The sequence below is a fragment of the Genypterus blacodes genome, unplaced genomic scaffold (assembly GCF_046128005.1).
Source record: "Genypterus blacodes isolate CSIRO-AG114 ecotype Tasmania unplaced genomic scaffold, CSIRO-AGI_Gbla_v1 ptg000029l_1, whole genome shotgun sequence".
NCBI classification, from domain to species: Eukaryota; Metazoa; Chordata; class Actinopteri; order Ophidiiformes; family Ophidiidae; genus Genypterus; species Genypterus blacodes.
This window is the reverse complement of record NW_027466842.1, coordinates 4,080,760-4,099,658: the sequence shown is the minus strand read 5'-3', so window position 1 is coordinate 4,099,658 and position 18,899 is coordinate 4,080,760. Positions and strand designations below refer to the sequence as shown.

General features: G+C 42.6%; 1 protein-coding gene across 2 annotated transcripts; it reads left to right on the top strand.

Moving 5' to 3' along the window:
• Nucleotides 1-2,338: 2,338 nt before the first annotated feature.
• Nucleotides 2,339-18,069, top strand: klhl14 (kelch-like family member 14). 2 transcript variants are annotated; one of them, XM_076145029.1, is made up of 9 exons: nt 2,339-2,491; nt 7,764-8,664; nt 10,489-10,610; nt 14,468-14,557; nt 15,054-15,132; nt 15,959-16,149; nt 16,969-17,127; nt 17,562-17,719; nt 17,929-18,069. In XM_076145029.1, exons 2-9 carry the CDS (start codon nt 7,787-7,789, stop codon nt 18,067-18,069), a joined length of 1,818 nt encoding a protein of 605 aa, XP_076001144.1. In that variant the 5' UTR covers nt 2,339-2,491; nt 7,764-7,786. The 2 variants fall into 2 exon arrangements, with proteins under 2 accessions (XP_076001144.1, XP_076001145.1); XM_076145030.1 differs by lacking the exon at nt 2,339-2,491 and adding an exon at nt 7,030-7,075.
• The last annotated feature ends 830 nt before the right edge of the window (nt 18,070-18,899 follow it).

Here is an 18,899-nt window from a genome sequence, read left to right as displayed (position 1 = left end):
AATTTTAATATTTTTATTTTTATTATTATTATTTAACTTTTTATCTTACTTTTTATTTTTATTTTATTTTACTTTATCTCATTTTATTTTATTTTGTTTTTATTTTGTTTTTATTTTATTTTATTTTATTTTATGTTGAACCACTTCTTCACAGGCTATGTTGGTCTCTCTGACATTAAGGGAGCTGTAATATCTGCCAGTCAGTCAGGTTTTTACTGTGTTACTGTCTGTGTGTTTGCCCAGGTGAGTCTGGAACACGGAACCGCACCGAAAACATGCCAAACGCATTCATCAGAATAACAATGCGCGTTCCTTGTGTTGCCACACTCGTTTGATTTCAAAGATATTTTTCTTTAACAGGATAATAATTTGTGAAAGTCTCTGACATTTGTGGCTAGCTAGCATGATAATAAATCCATGGCTCGGAACATTTTTTAGTTAATTAGAGTCAATCAATCCAAACTTTGCTCACTTACCGGTGTGAAACCAGAGTATAATGAGCAGAAATCAGCATGGTGATTGGAAAACACAAATTACAGCTGTTAAAGAGAAACTCATCCACTTTTCTTCTGTTGATGCCAATGCCTGCTGCGAGGATTTAAAATTAGTGTGGCATTCCTTTAATGGATGTTGGGGAATGTGCTCTTGTATAATTAAAAAACCTGTTAATATCCTCTTAGTCTAAAATAAGAAGGTTTAATATGATTACATGACAATTCTCTCTAAAAACAGATTGGTCAGTTTGTGTATTTACTCACTTTTGCTTTATCGTGAGACAGGTTATTATTATATTCTAATATTATTATCCCGACCCATCATCCATCCATGGAGGACTACATGCTACATAGTGTATATGTGTGATATTTTAGTAATGTCTTTCCCTGTTGTATGCAAGTGAGGTAACCCTGCATAATGGCGTGTGACCTCAAAAGTGAGGTGCTTCAGTAACATCATATGGCATATTAATAAACTCTGAGGTACCCCACCACTGGCTCCATCATCATACATTCACATTTGTTCACATTGTTCAAACCCAACATTCTGTATCTCAAAGAGCAAGCTTCAAACTGTGCAAAAAAATGTTTTTAAAAGGACATTGCTGTCTAGGATGGATTAAATTTGAAGATAACTGATTTGTGCTATAGCTTTAAAATGTAACAGTTACTATCATGGGGTTTTAATGGATTTATTCATGGGTTGACTCATGAATTCTCAACTAATTAAGCGGATTTCAGTGTCTTTTGTGCTTTATTTACATGTTTATTAACGTGAAAAGACCAATTTAATGACCTTGGACTGTTTACGTTAAATTAACAATGATAGATATTCAGTTCCGTTGTGTCACGTAAATGAAAGCAATTCATTTGATGTCTAATAGGCAATGAACTTCCTCTGTACAGCCAGGCCCCTGTTTAAATCTGTGTACATATAAGATCAGGGGTACGCTCATATTATCCCCAACATATCCCACGAGCCTCACATTCATGGTGTAATGATGTGAGTAATAACCTGCTGATGTTAACAGGGGCCCTTACAATAGGACCTTTATCTGATCTAGGCTCCCAGACACAGTGTGATGTGACCTGGTGGTCGCTAGTGACCACGCTGTACATGACCTCACTGCCGGATGTAATTTCCTCTCGAGAGCTCGTGGAATGCGAGAGCTTATGTTGTTGAGCTGGTGTCGTTAGGGCTGGTAACAGCAGCTTGCCATTGTATTAATTATTGTCAGGGAATCCAAGGGGTGTAGATAATACAGAATGCACTGGTTGGTCCCGTTTGTTTCACTTGTCAGTGGAGTGAATAATTGGGAGTGCTGACCATATTAGACACAGAGAATTTCTAAAAGATATGACTCGAACAGTCACAACACAAAAGTATGGCTTGGAAATTAAAAGCTTAATGTCTGAGAATTTTAAATCAGTTTTGAATAATTTATTGGCTTCCCATTGCCAAAACATTTAGTGAAGTTCAACTCTGACGACTGTGATTCCGACTCAGTTTGGAATATTATGCTAAATTAGAGAAGCCATTTTCCCCATAGTGTTACAATAACATACCGTGTAACCCGTTGTAGAAATAGTAGCTATGACTTTGTTTCACAGCTACCTGACAGATTTTTACAGCCCCGACCTCCGTACTTTAAAGACTCCAGAACATTGATACAATTTTCTGTGAAAAGGGGGTTGCTAATACAATGGGGCTCATCTTGCAATTCTCCCATGGAATAACTATCAGTCCTGCTACAGCGGCTTCAGCGTCCCTAGGTGACCGCGCCACTGAGCTCGTGCTCGCTCCATCGCACCCCACTCCACGCCTGCTGCCACCCTGAAGGTAGATGCATCACGCTGGGGAGACTGCGCAACAGCAGCCCCCCCTCTCCTTTCAGCCCCCTACACCTCCTCCATGGCACTGTGGCCTCCTGCTGCCCCTCCATACTTTGGCTACTCAACACAGCCCTGGTCCCGGTAGCCTAGAGACTCTCCCTTAGGTGACTCTCCATACCACCTCCATGTCTCCTCCCACCTGAACTGCACAACTGGTATCCTTTGTCACTTGAGAATGCCACACACACACACGCACACACACACACACGCTCCTGTGCTCACTCTGGAGGGGACACCGCCTGTTCCTCTCTGCTCACCTCCCGGCTGCCGGCTGACTCTGTGAGCCGTGTCTGTGGTGGCTACACCATGTGTGGGGATCTAGGGGCTTAAAACAGCAGGTCTCCCATACTCCCCGAATGGCAAATATACGTGCTTCCAATTTATTACACAGTGGACATTTTATGAATCATCCAAGATTAACTTTGAGCTGGGATGACAGGCATGCACTAATCAGGCCCGAAATCAAAATATACATTAAATATACCTAATCAAGTCCATCAATGTTAAACAGATGACTACATCTGTTCAAAGTTGCCCATTCATCTTGATGAAAATGAAAGCTGCAATTAGAAATGTTGCATTGACTCCTTTATCTCGCACTTTCTGTTTCGCCTCACCTATATGAATTTAAACCTGTGCCACGAGTGAAGTCATTTGTTCTTCTTTTTTAGAGACGTAGCTGCTCTCAGGAGATGATAAACCGGCAAAGCCATCGCCAGAGACACTTTACAGTAACCAGGCTCTGAAGAGGGAACTTCCAGTCTGAAGCTATAGTCCAGACCTGAAATAGGATCACAGCCATAGTCCTCAAGTATCCACAAAGCAATATAATGTATCTTAGTTATTTGGTAAATAATATGTAGGGAATTTCATTAAATACACAGAGCCGTCTGCTAAAACAAAGGAAAGCTGATCGCGTCAAGAAATACAAATGATTGTGTCTTTAACGCTAATGTATCTGCTCACAGCTATACAGTTTAATTTTTTTTGCTGTAACCTGCATTCAAAGAAGAAATGCACAAACCCGGAGGCTTCCTTGCAGCAGCACACACCCCCCCTCCCTCCCTCCTCCTCCCTCCCTCCCCCTCCCTCTCTAAGTCTTAATAAAATAAAACCTTTAAATCATAATACTTTCAAAAAACACCAAAAATTACAACTTTCACTTTATATGTTTGCCATACCACACCACACTTAGTTAACAAATATTTTTACGAAACAAGATGGTATCACCCCCTCCATGATATTAATATGATATGTTCTCTGATCTGTAAACAGCTGGTTATCTTGCTTTTCCACGATAAGAGAAAGTGCTGAGGATTTCCGCTTGGTGAGCACATTTGGGCTGAATCTTTCACACGTCACAAATTGCAGATGGGAAGCAGTGATCTTGAACAGCCGATCACATTTCCGTGACCATCTGACACCTTCCATTTAGGAAAATAATACTTTCTATCTTAGCATACCCTCTGCAGCAGCCAGCAAGAAAAAGGAATTATGCCTGGAAGACTTTGCTATTCACAAGTTTGCTGCTTCTCCTTTGTTTTCTTTCAATACATTGATTAGATTAAATGTTTACTCTGTAATCTGTTATCCAGAGGCCACAATAATCTTGTTTTTGCTTATTTCCTTTATTATAATTGATATGAATGGAACTTGGAGTGTTAGAATAAGCAATCACAATGCATGGAGGATTTACAGTGGATATGTGCACAGGCTGATTTAGGGTATATATAATAGATGGTCAGCAATCGGGATTGTCGTGTTGCTATTTTCAGGCTGTTTCTTTTGAAATCATGAATATTAACTTCATGTAACCCTTTCCTCTCATGCTTCCAGAATGTTCCAGAAACAAGTGAAACACTTTTTTTTACCCGTAGAGGTAGATAGGGTATCTGTGTAATATGACAGATAAATATGAGTCGGGTTAACTGGTACAGAGAGTTGTAAATCACTGTAGTGTGATTCTTTGTCTCAAAGGGTTTAATTAGTCTGGAAATTCTTCTCTTATCTGATGACCCCCCCCCCTCCCCCCTCCACCCCACTAACACCCCCACACACACACACACCACAGCCCCCCTCCCCTCTCCACACTGCAACAACTTACAACCATAAACGCCCTGCAATCTGAAGACCAGTGGCCTCAGGAGACTGAGTTGCTACAAAGAGCTGAAAGAGTTGGAAATGGTCATTTTATTGCGTTAGAATAGCTCGCTCGAGACTTGGGTAATGTAGTGCTAACTGAGAGCTAGTAAAGATAACAGTGTGGCTCCAAAGTGAAATACAGTGAAGCACCCGTAATGCTCTGCAATGATAAGTCCTTTGAAAATGGGGCAAACGCAATAATAGTAGTAAGCAACAATACAAAAGTGTTTTGGAGCCACTACTTAACATTATTATAGTTTCTCTTTAGTGGTGATAATTGTTTGAAATGCAGTGCACAATCTAATCAGTTAGAGTTCATGTAGAATGAATCTGCTCGGTGTAACTGCTAAGTGGGGGATCTGCAGGCTGCATGCTTGTCAAATATTCAACCATCAAACATGGTTCCGGTTCCATCTCTTATAAATGTTACCTATGTATGTGGCCTGTTATTGCTTGACGGTAGCATGGTGTCGCTCTGTTTCATAGTACATGAACAAACCCATTTATCCCTATCTGTCATTTCATAACTTGTGAGGTATCTGTCACTTCTGGTCCCACGGGACTCCTGTATATAAGTTTTTTACTCTAATTGAGCTCTTTCTTTAATTGACAGTTTACTCTATCCCTAATAAGTCATTTTTAACAGTTTTTGATTGGATTTGCAAGAACGCTATTTGCTCCGGGGGGGGGAGGGAGGGGTTGATATAGTGTGTGAACCTGTAACCATGCGGTGTCAACCTAAAAGATGATTACGTTACCTGATTAGTCTAGAACAGGGTTGGGAAGAATACTTTCAAAAGCGATAATATACAGTTTGCAGATTACAAAGCTTTTCTTTCCACGTTTATAATAGCAAAGTAAAGCTTCCAGACCCAAACTAGGACCTAAACAGAGTCTATACATTGTGTTTGCTGCAAATAAAAGTTAATAATGACTCATATCTGTATTTGTTGTGTTATTTCTGACAAGGAATCCTGATGTAATGGTGAACGTGGGCCAGGTGACATCACATGGCCTCATGAATATGGCAGAATCAGTCAGTTTTGAGGCACACATGAGGAGTTGCAGGTGGACATTAAAGGCCTATGTAATGTGGACACAGTGTTATATAAACAAACAGGGCATTCCTATAGAACTGGGCTGCGTTCTGTTTATCTAACCCATGATGGATCTTAGGTCGCAAACCGTCTTTGTTTCCAGGCCCCTAGGTAGGCCTCAGGTTGTAAAACAATAAAGTGATCTGATAAGACTTGAAGATAATCTAATGTGAGACTATTTCCCTGTTATTCTCCGTAATGAATACATGTTGTTTCACCCACTTGGGCATCATTTGGGGGGCATGTGCATTCACGACACGTTTGTTTTTTTCCTGTTGTTTTTTTTTTTTTTTTTCCTAACACAGTAATGAAGAATGATGTTTTGTGTAAATGTAATTGTTTACTGGCTATGTTGGTGCTGATACTGGGATGCCAAAGTGAAGTTTGGTGGTATAGATCACCTTCTTTTTGTAGGACTAGCAGGAGCAGAATGAGATGAGGGGTTATTTTGGCGATGGAGATTAAGGCAGGGGCTTTTTGTCATTTGTGCGAGACAAGCCATTCATCCATCCAGTTCACAGCCAAAAAAAGGCTGGTCCCAGAAATTAGCAGTTTCAGCTCAGCAGCAAAGTCGTCGGGCTGTGAAGGCAGAGAGAAATTGACTAATTAGCAATGCGCACTAAAACTTGACGGTTCTCTCTATAACAGCGAGGGAAAGAGTCGCTTTTTCTCCCCCTTTCTCTTTTCTTTCTTCCATAGATGTTTGAAATCGCAGTCATTTACGCTCGACAGTTTTTACAATAGCCTTGAGCCATAATTTTGCGAGTCTCTCCAGCATCCATACCCCTGCATGGTCTCTCTCCACCGGCCATGCACGACCGTTTCTCTCCCCAACCGTGGATTTCCTATTACTCTCGTTACGACTCACTGAGCCCCAGGCCCAAGGATAATGATGTGTTGTTTCTTGGTAGCATAATTTGTCACACGTATATTTCTTCTTCTTCTTCTCTTGCAGAAAGCACAGCTCCCTCTCACACTCACACACTTCTTGTTAATTCAGAAGAACAAATGATCAACGTCAACAAATAACCCGAAATAGTGACTTTATGAGTTGGAATCAATGGTTATTTTGACACACCGGCGGCTATAAGACTTTAAAGGAGAGGATATTCTTTAAAAAAAAAGAAGAAGAAGAACAAAGGGGAGAAATCCAAGTGAGAATATTTGGGAACCTGAAGCTTACTTTCTTTTTTTTTGTCAAGAGCTGAAGTCAGGTAAGTTTGGCTCCTTCAGGCGAGCTGCTCACATCATTTAGTTGTGACAGGCGCTTTTAGAGAATCTGGCGACAACGTTACAGGACGCTTGTGTCAAGTTTAGCCACATTACGCACGAAGAAAACAGCTTTTTGATCGCGCCTTTTGGATACCTCCGATATGCATATTACGCTTCTCCTCGCCGAAAGCTGCATTTCAACGAACAATTCTCGGTACTCACGTCCGCTAAACTCAGGTAGGATACAAGGCGAAACGCACCGCGCCGACGATCGACTTGCTACCGGGGAGATAAACTAATTGCTTTTGTATGACTCCGTAAATCTGTGCCATGTGTAATGTCCTCATTGTGGGGGTGTGCAGCTACATGGGGGGAGATGGAATGCTGCGTTTTTTATCCGTCCACCGTCGTGGGGTTTCGCCTCTTTCCACCCCCGTATATCCAACAACTTCCCAGTCCGCGCAATCGAGCGGGGGGCAAAAGCGCCGCAGCATCTCTCCGTAATCCTGGGTGTTTTCTCCGTTTCATACCCCACCCTGCGTGTGTGTGTATGTCTGTGTGTTTTTAAAATCTTCTTAAAGAATGAGTAAGAGCGGATCGCTGTGGGAACTACTGCGTTTCTGTTTGTTGCTTTTACGACCCGGAGCTCAGAAGTTGAAAGCGAACCCGAAGCCGCGTCGGAGGCAAGCTTGTCGCCCGGGCGGTGCGATGGTTGATCCCCATGCTGGATGGACGGGACGAGCGGTGCAGTTTTGCTATTTACTTATTGTTCGAGAAATCCTCTTCTATATTGTTAGTTTGGTGTGGGGTGGAGGAGAGAGGGGGGAGGGGGGAGAGGGGGGGGAGAGAGCACGTATAGCCCCCCGTGTGTTGTGCCAATAAATGACCTGAGGTAAATGGCTTGCATGGTTTGTTTGTTGCCTAGGTGGCGTTCACAGTCAGGAAGTCATGTCCAGATCGGGCGATAGAACATCCACCTTTGACCCAACACACAGTGACACCCTGCTGCATGGGCTCAACCTCTTGTGGAGAAAACAGCTTTTCTGTGATGTGACTCTCACTGCCCAGGGACAGCAGTTCCACTGCCACAAAGCCGTGCTGGCGTCCTGCTCCCAGTACTTCAGGGCTCTCTTCGCCTCCCACAATGTAATCAACAATGAAGGGAGCAAAGGGGACCAAGGGAGCAGCGGGACCCCGTCCTCCTCTCCCGACGACAAGCTGGTCACCCCCAGCACGAGGCCCATCAATAACCTGGTACTCCAGGGTTGCTCCTCCATTGGACTAAGGTTAGTGCTGGAGTACCTGTACACTGCCAACGTGACTCTTTCCCTGGACACGGTGGAAGAGGTGCTGTCAGTCAGCAAGATCCTCAACATCCCCCAGATCACCAAGCTCAGCGTTCAGTTCCTCAACGACCAGATCTCAGTGCAGAACTACAAGCAGATCTGTAAGATCGCTGCGCTCCACGGACTGGATGAGACCAAGAAGCTGGCCAACAAGTACCTGGTGGAGGATGTACTCCTGCTGAACTTTGAGGAGATGTGTGCCATGCTAGATGCTCTGCCACCCCCTGTGGAGTCAGAGCTGGCTCTCTTCCAGATGTCAGTCCTCTGGCTGGAGCACGACCGGGAGACTCGCATGCACTATGCCCCTGACCTTATGAAGAGGCTTCGATTCGCCCTCATACCTGCCCCCGAGCTGGTGGAGAGGGTCCAGTCTGTTGACTTTATGAGGAGTGACCCAGTGTGCCAGAAACTACTTCTGGACGCCATGAACTACCACCTGATGCCCTTCAGGCAGCACTGCAGGCAGTCCCTGGCCAGCAGGTGAGGAAGAGACAGACATACTGTACATACAGATGCTAACAAAGAGCAGAAACACACAGAGGCATGAAATTTCTTTGTTAAATGTGAACAAATTGGCCGCTCGTTATCAATGTTGCTCACAAGCTCTGTATAATCGAGAGGAAGTGGTCAGGCAGAGGGAGGTGGGAGGTTTGAGGCCAGTTAATGAGGACTGTGGGGTTTTCCTGTTAAAAGCCTTGAACTATTCTGTGCTGTGCTGTATCCATAATTACAAGGTTAACACATGTTGCAGTGAGGGAAAACATCTCTTTATTTCCTCACACATCTGTGTAATTGCTCTCTAATCAGTGTAGACAATATGCAGCAAACTAGATAAAGGTTATGCATTTGAATTATGGCAACTCACACGAATATCATGCTGTAATTAAATTGTTGCCACAATTATATGGTAATTACATACCAATTGTGGGCTAAGTGCAAGGATGCTGCAGCTTTTGAAATGAAAATAAAATGTCGTCAAAGAGAATTTAGCATGTTGGAGTCTGTAGAAGTATTAAATTTGACATTTTATTATGGGGCAATTGAGCAATGTTCCATTTTAAGGTTAGATGTGTTTGTCTCACACACAGACACACACACAGACACACACACACACACATACTCATATGGGCCAAGCTGCATGGATGGCTCCCATGTTTGTCCTGATCAGCACTTTAAAGAGCTGGGAAGTAGACAGGCGCTGTCAGTAAGTTGATTGATTGACGGCGCTGCTTTCAGCTTTTGTTTACACGGCTGACTCAAGTTCCTTGCGATGACTTCGGTGTTCAAATTTGATCATTTGCCGTGCATCTGTGAAGACTAGGAAAAACAGAGCTGTGAAGCGTTTTACATGTACTTATTCTTGTATTATCCTGATAACACATCTATTCCCACATATGGACCTAAACGAGCAAGGAATCAAGAATCCTCATAATTAGTTTCACATGCCACTGTTTCTCTCCTCTCAATTAATCACCATTATCTATGTCCAGGGTCTCATTTGCATATGAATAACCCCAAAAACACTTCCAAGTGGGCCAGTAGCAGAGGAGAATGTGCAGAGACGATGCTGATTTGGCCAAGCATAAAAAAGTAAAATACAAAAATGAGAAAAGGTGAAAGTGTCTGAATTTAAAGGCCAGATGCTTTTATTCTTTTGTTATTGCATATTGTGATTAATTGGTTGGATTTGCGTTGAAATCCATTAAGAGCCAGCAAACGGCCATTAACGTACAGTAACACGTGCAGCTGTGAGGTCGTATGTCACACACAAACGACGGGACATATCTCAGAGACGTCACATGAATCATTGTAGCCAATGAAATGGAGACATTTTATCGTCAACTTTATGTACTCAATTGTGCTTTTAGCCTGAAGCATGGCACCCTGCAGGACGGCCCTAGATTCACAGCTAATTGAAAAGATATCTTTAGAGTACAATAACCATTCAATAACACAGGAAAAGGATAAGAATGCTGTTGAGTATTTTTTCGGTTAATTGTGCTGATTACAAAGTCTCAAGTTTAGTAGCTGCAGCCAGACGAGCAGCATTTGTCCGTTCATTCGTGCCTTTATTCTAGTCTGTAGATTACAAGGATTTGCTGGTAAAGATTCAGTATTACTGTCTGAGATATTTAGTGATCACTATAAACACGATAAACCCCTGTGTAATTAATGCGAGGAATTAAAAGGCGTTCCAGCTGTGCTTATTTTGGCCCTTGGGTGTCTTATTTCATGCCTTAATACCTGCTTTGTTCTATGTTCTCCCTAACACTTGTCCACATGTGCACACGTGTGACATTACAGAATCCGTTCCAATAAGAGGTTGCTGCTACTGGTGGGTGGTTTGCCTCCTGGACCCGATCGTCTGCCCAGCAATTTGGTCCAGTACTACGATGACGAGAAAAAGACATGGAAGATCCTCACAAGTGAGTAGAAAAAGCTCTGATATATATATTTTTTTAGGACCTGCGGCAGCTTGTGTTGGAGGCTTTTAGGAGGGGGAAATAGTTGTTCCTATGGATGACTTTAGCACAGGTTAATTTCCGCCGAAAATGAGGAAAGGAGTTCCCTTAATCCTTGAGGTAATAATGTATCACTATCACTTTTAATATAAGTTTTTAATCAGAGCGTGACTTCACAGCACTGTGGAGTTTTCATGCCCGGTTTCCCGTGTTTTTGCTGAAATATGCTGCTATGATGCAGGATGAGATTTGCTTGAATCTAATGGTCGATTGTGGCAGAGATAGAACAATAATGATTTAAAAATGCAGTTTCGATTGTTCTTTCAGGACCGATCAATATGTAAGATTGAATAAACGCATGTTGAATGAATCTTTTGACACAGTCTCTATTGATACAGGGTTAAGATCAGGTGAGCCAAGTAGGCAGATGTGATCAGAGGAATAAAGCAGCAAATAAACACGGTTTCTTACTGACCAAATAGTATAAATTGGTGGCCTATTACCTGGAGGAATGTATTCCTACCCATGCTGTGCTTTCTAATATTGATTTTATGACCTATGCCAGTAGGGCAAGTTATCATAATCTCACAAAAGAAATCTATTGAAAAAAAAGAATTTGCAGTGTCCTTTGAGAAAATAACTAAATCTTCTGCAAATTTGCAAAGGGAAACACTCATTCTTGCAACACACACACACACACATCTGGAGAGTGTGCCCCTGCTGTTTTTCTTACTGTCTTTCCTGACCTTTGAAGGCTCACCACTAAATTGTTGCCAAAGGTCAAAGAAGAGCTGATAGGAAGCCACGTTTGTCCTATGCATGCTGGTCTTATTGAGTTTCGTTCTTTCGTTTTGGAAGGAGACATATCTCACAAGTGCTCCTTCATTCATACTTATTAGCCACAGGCCTTTTTTTTCTGTCAGCATGACCCCGTGCAATGTCTGTTCTCACTTAATGGCACATTTCTTATGTTGTTGTGACATATGATCTTAACAATTTGGGGAATATTTCCCTCCTGTCCCGGAATCTTAATGTTCCCCTGGCTGTGGTGTTATATTTTTACATCATGTATGGCCCGAATGTATCAGGGTGCACTCCGGTAAAGGAGGCATGCAAACACAACAGCCCCAAGCCCCGCTGCTGTTTATGTTGTCATTTTCTCATTAAACTCACTCTCATGGGTATAAACTACAACAAGCGAAAGGTCAACAGGGATTTCCATCAGTCAAAACTAAAAAGTTAACACACAAATGGTCCGTGGCCAAGTGGAAGGACAAAACTGCAAAATCATCCCCTTAACACATCAGTGACCATCTGATGTAGCTTCCACACAATGGATGTGGAATAGAAGATTATTAACATTCAATCATAACTTTTCAATGAGGCGAAACCTGAGAGGGACAGGCTTTGATTAAGACATTCATCAACACAATTTGGGAAGAATCTGATCCCTCTCGTTGTGTCACATATCTGCTGCTCGGTGATTCCAGTGTAAAGTTTGCCATCTAGCGTACCCACAGTGGCGTGGACGAACACGAGACAAAGGCAGGCGCAGGCACAGTGCTGCCGGACTGCTCCATCTCTCTTTCTCTCTCTCTCTCCGTCTCTCTCTCTCTCTCTCTCTTTATGTGTTTCTTTAATCCAACCTGATATGAGAATCTCACAATTTCAAATGAGCCTCGTACACGCAGCGTTGCCTAGAACAAAGGAATGCAGCTCAGTGGGATGCAATGGTAATGGTGATAAAGGCACGTCAGAGCTCGAGCGCCAGTGGTGCATTAGCTGTGGAGTCAGTCAAGCGACCCCGACTCTGCCTCTATGCGGAGGTTTCTGACTCCCTCTAGTGAGCCTGAGAGCTCATTGTAGAATGGAGTGATGGCGTCCATCTCACAGAGGACGTGCTCTCCCATGGCTGCTGTTCTGTGCAGAGTGGCGCCTCCATTAATTTCTTACACCCGTTAGATCATAATTCATGCAAAGCTCAACATATTAAAGAATGGAAGAGAGCAGACTTTGGGTTTTAGACTGCTATAGAGGTCTTAGTTATTACAGCCTTGCACTACTAATCCACACTAGTATACAGTATAATGCCACTTAATGCTGATCTTCACCTGTATCTCAGACACCTGTAGAGACAAAACCTCAGATCCTCCCTCAGAATACAGCACTTTAGTTCCATTTCAGTTTTCTGACACACTACACAGCAATAATCTCCTTTTCACATCAGTATATGAGGTTTTTTAGAATGAGTACAAGTCAGTAGACATCAAATATATAGCCACCCATCCGTGTCCTATATACTGCTGACTGAATGATAATGTAAATAGCGTGTAAGGGAATTTGGCAGTCATATGGTGCTCATCTTTGAGGTGCACTGGAGGCAGGAAACCTAATCCTCTCGTTCAAGATAAAGCTGTGTTTAGCGTATGTAGTATTAGTTCCTATCTGAGACTCCCTTTCCTGTGGAGGAGCGGCACATGTCAGCCAGCCAGAGTGAGATTGCAGGGAGAGGCCAATTGGAAAGAAATGAGATTCAAGGCTGTCTAATTTTGCAGCAACTGTGATCCATCAGGCGGTGGGAAGGTGACAGTGGAAATGACTGATGGAGACAGACAGGTGGGCTTTAACATTTCACTGATTTGTGCTCAAAAGGCGCCGGGCCTGAGATTTATTGAGTGAACAGGATCATGTTCATTATGACTGTCACCTAAGACCATTTCTCTACATCTCAATGGGGTCACTATAGCAAAAGGGATGATGGAGGAGAGGAGGGGGCCACGAAAAATACACACAAGGGGTCCTGCTGCAGCCGTGGGACTGTAAGCTGTCTCTGCTGTGTGTGATACACTGGATGAGCCGGATGTGCTCATTAATACACGACTGTAAAAGTAGATGATTTGCCACATTGTAATGTCAGCTGAAGAGAAAAAACTGTCGCACTCGGATTTTCTGTCCTCGCGACAGACAGAGGCACTTCCTGTAAATGGATGATTGGAAGGTCTGAAAATCAAAGAAGGAGAAGAAAATCATTTGGCTGAGGTGTAGAATACATGTGCGTGTGTGTGTGTGTGTACCATTATATCAGCATGGTGACTAATAAAAATTGGAGCCGATTCAGAAACGCAGCATGCAATTCTACATGACTTTTCTACATAAAGAGTAATCAAAAATCCATTTTACTGTGACAAACATCTATTTTCCAGCATGGACTAAAATTTCTTCCTCTGCCAAGAAGATTCAAAAAGTTAAAGTTTCTGGCCATATCCAGGGGCGGAGCTAGGAATTTAATTTTAATTTAAAAATAATTAATAAGTCATTCTCAATGAAGAAATCAGGTGTAGGTATCTCATGGACTATTAATAAGTAGATTTGGATCAATGGGATTGCTGGATAATAACAAATAGGACTACAAACATGCCACAGCCCATAATGTTTTGTAATTGATAAAGATCAGCAGCAGATTTAAGGTGCAACCATAATCCCTCATCCATAAACACCTTTTACCAGATGTTCTAAATGTATCCCCAAAGAGCCGCTGCTGTGGTATTTCCTCATCTTCATGTCTGGGCAGTTAAGCTTTATAAAACTCTGTCATGTAAGAATCAAGACCTGTTTCATCCGGATGGTGAATTACAACAGTATATCAAATCTGGGTGATCAATATAAGTGACATCTAAGCCCACACAGTTGATTAGTCAGTTTATTTAAATGGCACACTTTTTTTTTAATGAATTACTTAATTTAGGAGGTATGGTATCCAAGCAGTGTCCCTCTTTTATTGTCCCTGATGAGTAATCGTAGCTCATTTGTTTCCCTTGTAGTAATGCCTTATAACAGTGCTCATCACTGCGTGGTGGAGGTGGAAAACTTCCTGCTGCTGCTGGGTGGAGAGGACCAATGGAACCCCAACGGTACTGTAACAGTATTTCTGGAGTTGTCAAGGTTCCTTTCATTCTGAGAGCTTATGTACGCAACTGATCGATAACACTCCAATTGTTAGGTATAATCTAAAATATATCAATATCGCCAAAGTATGTGTTGATTCATATCTGACTTTAAAAAAATCAATGCAACCCATCACTATTATTATGTTTAAGTATAATTTTTATGAACACATGTCGCAAAAAGATCAACTGTGAGTCAACATAACACTTCAATCTACACTTGTCATCTGCAATGACGCTGAACAATCTGCAAATATTCAGACATCAGGCATCTTTGACGATAAATGAACAGTTGTGCAGTCACACTGTGAACAATGACTCAACCAATCAGCACTTAGCACTTCCATTATTTGTTTGCATGCCCTGAATTACTGTGGTATTAAAGTAGAAGCTCTATAAACTGTACATGTGATATGTAAATGTACTCATGTGTCATGGATCTTGATGTCTCTCTATTTTGCAGGAAAGCACAGCACTAACTTTGTCAGCCGCTATGACCCCAGATTCAACAGCTGGATCCAGCTGCCTCCCATGCAGGAGAGGTGAGTCTGCGTTACTTCAGTCTAGCATTGTTCATCTGACTGATCTCTGAGGGTGCACTAAGAGATAAAGACATTATTATGTTCTGCATATGAAGAGAAAAATGAAATGATTGTCAGAATTTGTATGAGCTTTTGTCTTAAAATAAAACCCAAATGAGAGGGAATAATAGTTTATCTGTGCATATAACCAATAGGATTTAAAATCGGAAAAGATGATGGTTTGCTAACTTGCTATATTTGGAGTAGTCTAGACCAGTGGTTCTCAAGCTGTGGTATGTGTACCATATCATACTTGAAGCACCGCCTGTTGTTATGCCATATGACTGCAATTATTTACTAATAAACCTGGATTCATTAAAAGATATTAATTAAGAATGCAATGTTTTCATTGAAAAAAGCTAAATGCTTCCATTATACACACATGCATCCATGATACAAAACGTATTGTGCGCATAGTGCAAACATCTGGATTTCAGACCACACACACACACACACACACACACACACACACGCGCGCGCGCGCGGTTTTCTGTGATTGTTCTTAGAGTTCTGAGCTTCTAGTTGAGGAGGGACATAAATACACAGAGTCTTACTTTTGTGACATGATTGATGTTAATGTAGTCACCCTACATATAAATGACCTTAAACTAGATCAAACTTAGTACAGATCTAGTGACGTCTCCTTTCCTGAAGGATGTCAAGTTTACACATCTGTTGATAAGCCTTCAGTGAATGTTGTCATTGCTGCTTTAATGATGTTGTCTTGTTGACATCTCCTCCTCCTCCTCCTCCTCCTCCTCCTTGTCCTCCTCTTCGTCTTCCTCAGGAGAGCCAGTTTCTTTGCCTGCCGGCTGGAGAAACACCTGTATGTGATTGGCGGTAGGAATGAGACAGGCTACCTCTCTAGCGTCGAGTCCTACAACCTGGAGACTAACGAGTGGAACTACGCGTCCTCTCTGCCACAGCCTCTGGCCGCCCATGCAGGAGCAGTGCACAATGGGAAAATCTACATCTCAGGTTAGGACGGATGCTCGTCATTCAACCTTCACCCCCCTGTTGCTCAATCATCCTGTATTTCTATCATAACAAGTGACTCAGCATGCATCACTGCAGGTACATGTTTGAAAAAAGGAAAACTAATGCTCATTGCTTGGATTGATTTGAAAAATATTCAACCGTGTTAGGTTCCGGATAGTATATATATTCCACCACAAAATGGAATCAAAACAGGAAAATTTTGAAAATAGCTCCACATGCTAAATAGCAACACGTCAAAAAACTTCAACAAAACATAAAGAGTTACATTTTCCTTCAAATAAACATTTTTAATTTGTTCTCCAGCTTCTATCTGCCAGCTTACAGTTACGCCACACAAGAACCCGAGCCAGTTCCGACCGGTATAAAGGCCGGAATGCCTAGCACACGCTCATCTGCTTTGTTTCTGCGTGACATTTAAACGACAAAAACACTCATCAACACCAACACAGACTAGACGAAAAGCCTCACTATGACTGACTCATCGGGGGGAACTTAATGATCTGACTATTGCAGCATTCACCGCGGCAGTCACAGTTATATGGAATACAAAGAAAAGCGAGCGTGACGGCAGACCTTGAGCGGAACCTGGATGAATAGAATCAGCTGGATCAGGCCACAAACCCTGCGATGTTCAGATCTGTCGGCTAAAAAAAGATTTCAGGATACATTCCCTGATAATTATTAGAAACACAGGCACTAAAGCAATATATGTACCGGTACCATTATCGATCAGTCTGTACGCCGTGTTTGTACACAGTATTAACGGCTCAGTGTGTTTTTTTTCTTCACCTGTTGCAGGAGGCGTTCACAATGGAGAGTATGTTTCCTGGCTCTACTGTTATGACCCCATAATGGATGTGTGGGCTCGGAAACAGGATATGAACACAAAGCGCGCCATTCATGCCCTGGCTGGAATGAACGATCGTCTGTACGCCATTGGTGGAAACCATTTGAAAGGTAAGCACTCGAGCGCTCTGGGTTGGAGAACAGACGACGGTCAAGACTGATCCTGTTTTGAAAGCCGCGTGAAAGAGATTGCCGCCGTTACACGCAGGCAGCCGTGACCGTCGTTTCACTGCGAGACCTACACTGGCAATTTTCTTTTCACACTTGTTATTCAAGGGGACAATATGAAAATACTGAACAACGCAATTACAGCGTTGCATTCTGCATTTGGATGAGAACAGGGGGACTGAATGGTGGCGAAAAACTGAAATTGTGTTTGTTTTGCTGAAATTTAGCTTCCCGGTAGTTGTTCTTTTGGGGGATTTTATCGTTTTGGTAACACCAAGATGTCGCGTGCTGAGAGTGATTCCATTTGTTCCCTTTCCTCTGTATTTACGTACTGTACATATACAGCATCGGCTTGTTTTTCGTCCCCTCTCACTTAGGTTTCTCCCACCTAGATGTGATGCTGGTGGAGTGTTACGACCCGAAGGCCGACCAGTGGAACATCCTGCAGACGCCCATCCTGGAGGGTCGCAGCGGTCCGGGCTGCGCCGTATTAGATGACAGCATCTTCCTCGTGGGGGGCTACAGCTGGAGCATGGTACAGCTCTCACTTTGTGTTTACTTCAGATTCAACATAATCATTCCCAACAGCAAGAGATCCTTCAAATTATTACTACAAAATGGTCTTTACTTTACAATTGTGCATCGTTGTTCGTTTGCATGACAAGAAATCCAGATGGAGGAAAAGTACAAATAAAAATGACGCCTAGAGGAATGACGGGAATGATGTTTGGTTTTGTTTTCCAGGGGGCCTATAAGTCTTCAACTATCTGCTACATCCCAGAGAAAGCCACATGGACAGAGTTGGAGGGGGAGGTGGCCGAGCCGTTGGCGGGCCCGGCCTGCTCCACCGTCATACTGCCGGCCTGCCTCCCTTATAACAAATGACAACTAATGCTAGCCGCGGGCAGAAAGGGCAACCACCAGCACAGCGACTGGGCGGAGGAAGACCGATAAGCAAAGCAGCCGCCGAACGACATTGCGGCGAATTCCTCCAATCGGTCGGCGGGGGTTGTGTATAAATTATTTTTTTACAGGTTTGACCAGAGCACTTTCGTTATTCCCTACTGACGGTTTGAAAAAAAAGAAAACAAAAAAGTGTAATTCATGTATTTAAACTCATCTGTGTTGAACTTCTGAGAAATGGTCGGTTTCATATTTGATTTTATTTAAGCTGTAATAAGTGTTTTTGGCTTCTCTTCTATAGCACGCATAGTGTTGAGCTGAATTCTAGCTTTCAAATCCATCGTAATCTTGTATTCAGTAGAGGCATAAATCGAGGCAAAAACGCAGTGTTGTTTCAAAGATCGCCACTGGGGGCAGAAGCGCGATCAAGTCCCATATTGTAATGGGGTTACGTTAAACTCGGGCTGGGTGGGTTCACATTAATAGTGTATATTCTTCACCGCTCACATGTTATTGCTATTTTCTCTTGCTGGATTGTGCACTTATCTTACTGTATCCCCCCCTGGTCACATCATTATGCAACCGTTTTGTTGTCTTTCTCTGAAAATTGAAAATGGATGTATTTATGAGACTTTTAAGTGGGAACTTTTTTCTATTTGCAATCAACGGGTCTCATTTCAAATGAGATGATAGGAAACATACATTGTATCAAAAGACTGACACACGCGGTCACTCCATGATGTTTTTGGAGGATCTGTCTCCCGTCACCCGGCGCACCAAAAAAACATCTTTCTGTACAAACTGTTAAACAG